Consider the following 2,320-nt stretch of genomic DNA (forward strand, 5'->3'; position numbering starts at 1 on the left):
TGAATGTACAAATGCGCTTTACACAATTGATGTGTGTATGGATTGTGATAAGAGTTGTATGAGCCCCTAATAAAATGATTTTTTAAAAAAAGAAATCATAAAAAAGAAGCAAACATGAATAGTGGGATTGTGGAATAAAATAACACACCTAGAAAATACAAGGAAAGGATACAACAACAAAGCTGACCCCGAGTCAGTGAACCAGAGGACCAAAGAGCTGATTGTACTGAATTCTGAGAGAAGCAAGGGGAAAAATATGCAAATACAATTGAGCACAGCCAGGTGGAACTGTGTGTGGCACACGATCAAGAGACCCAGCATCTGCAGTTGCAGGAATTCCAGATGACGAGGAAAAGAAAGAGACAAGAACATGTGAAGAAACTGGCAGACACGGCCAAGGCATGCACGAAGAAATAAGCCCACAAACCCAGGAGCTCGGCAACTTCCATTCAGAGTGACTTCAAAGAGTTCTTCACTAATGCGTATGTCAGTCAAACTTCTTATGACCAAAGATAAGGAAAGACGCTTGAAAGCAATGAAAACAGACAAACACAAAATAACACATAAGGTTCCTCTACTGATTCAAAGACCACAGGTTTGGTTTGGTTCTGTTTTTTTAAGACTGCAGGCTGACTTCACACACATTTTGGAGGGCAGTGGCAATAAAGATACGAAGGGGCTTCAAAAAGTGTATGAGAAAAAATTTCCAAATATATAAACATATATTCAGTATTCTCAATGGAAGACTCTTTGTCCAGCAAAACTGTTCTTAAAAAAATGAGCGTAGATTCAAAATCTTCCCAGATAAGCAAAGTTGTGGGAATTCATTACTACTGGACTTGTCAGACAAACGGCTAAAGGCAGAAGAACTGGACCCATAGCCAATCCACTACCCATGGAGGAAAATGTAACAAAGTGAAGGTAAGACCTCCCATAAGGCAATGGCACAGGGGAATCAAAGACCCTGCTCCTGGGAATTTTCAGTAGGTACATTTATTTGTTATGTGCCTTATAATAAATGTACAAGAAATAAATACAGAGTTAACCTAACAGACCAGAATGTATCATATAAAAAATGACAGCATAACAAAGTCTGGGGAAGGGAATAGAGAGTATCAGAATCTAAGTACACTGATGATCCTGTATGTTACTTGCTATTTTTAAAATTCTTGGTATCGAGGCGCCAAGGTACCAATATGTTGTTGTAAATATTGGGTCTCAAGCGTTATTTTATGATAACCACTAGGAAATATTTCAAAGATATACACAGAAGGTATTAAGAAAACAGATTCAACACGATAAAGCAATTTAGTATATGTAAAGACATAATTACCAAAAAACGGTATGAAAAAGAAATAGTAAGGCACACACAATATTTAAGTAACAAAACAACACAAGTTCTTCCTTATATGAGAGGGCTTCAAAAAGTTAGAATGTTTCCATTTCTTCTTTGAACTTTTGAAGCCCCCTCGTATGTCTTAAGTGTAAATGAATTAAATGCTCCATGCAAAAGACAGAGAGTGACAAAACAGATAAGAAAACATGACCCGTCCATAAACTAGTCTACAAGAGACACAGGCCAGGTCCAAAGATACCACAAGACTGAACGTGAAAAGATGGGAAAGAAAATTCCACACAAACAGCAACCACAAGAAAACAGGGGTGGTCATATTGATTTCAGAAAAATATAGCTTTCAATAAAAACCCATTTTGAGATGAAGCACAAAATATATTAATATAGGGAACAACCCAGCAAAAAATATGTAACAATCATAGACATATGCACCCAACATCAGAGCACTAACATGCATACAGCAAAAACTGACAGAACTAAAAGGAGGTAGAGACAATTCTCAATCATTAGTAGGAGACTTCAAATACTACAGTAAATACTGGACAGAACTTCCAGAAAAAGGATCAGTAAGAAGATAAAGGATGGCCATATACAAATTACATCTAATGGGCAAATACACAAAACTTTCTACTCAAAAGTAGAACAGTATACTTTTTCTCACGCACATGTGACATTTTCCAGGACAGACCACGTTAGGTCACAAAACCAGCCTCCCAAATTTTAAAAGACCGAAATGATACAAAGTTTCTTTTCCAACCATAGAATAATAATGGTAGAAATAATACAAGGAAAATAACACAAATATGTGGAAACTAAATAACATACCATTAAATATTAAACTGAAATTCCTAATTTTAAATCTATAACTATTAGTGATATAATGTGACATTTTAACAAGCCATGACCCAATCGTAGAGGGGAATTTATGCTTTCTAATGCAACCTAATTCTGCACAAATATTAAAAC

General features: G+C 36.0%; 1 protein-coding gene across 1 annotated transcript in view; it reads right to left on the reverse strand.

The window, feature by feature from the left end:
* FAM184A (family with sequence similarity 184 member A) overlaps positions 1 to 2,320 on the reverse strand; it is a 109,409-nt gene that overhangs the window by 105,575 nt on the left and 1,514 nt on the right. Inside the window, exon 2 of the mRNA XM_045294300.1 lies at positions 1,193 to 1,206. Within this exon, the coding sequence (XP_045150235.1) occupies positions 1,193 to 1,206 (14 nt within the window). The remainder of the gene's footprint in view (positions 1 to 1,192; positions 1,207 to 2,320) is intronic.

Source organism: Echinops telfairi, unplaced genomic scaffold, assembly GCF_000313985.2.
Source record: "Echinops telfairi isolate 266 unplaced genomic scaffold, ASM31398v2 ScPeMD7_3533;HRSCAF=4204_0, whole genome shotgun sequence".
Lineage (NCBI taxonomy): Eukaryota > Metazoa > Chordata > Mammalia > Afrosoricida > Tenrecidae > Echinops > Echinops telfairi.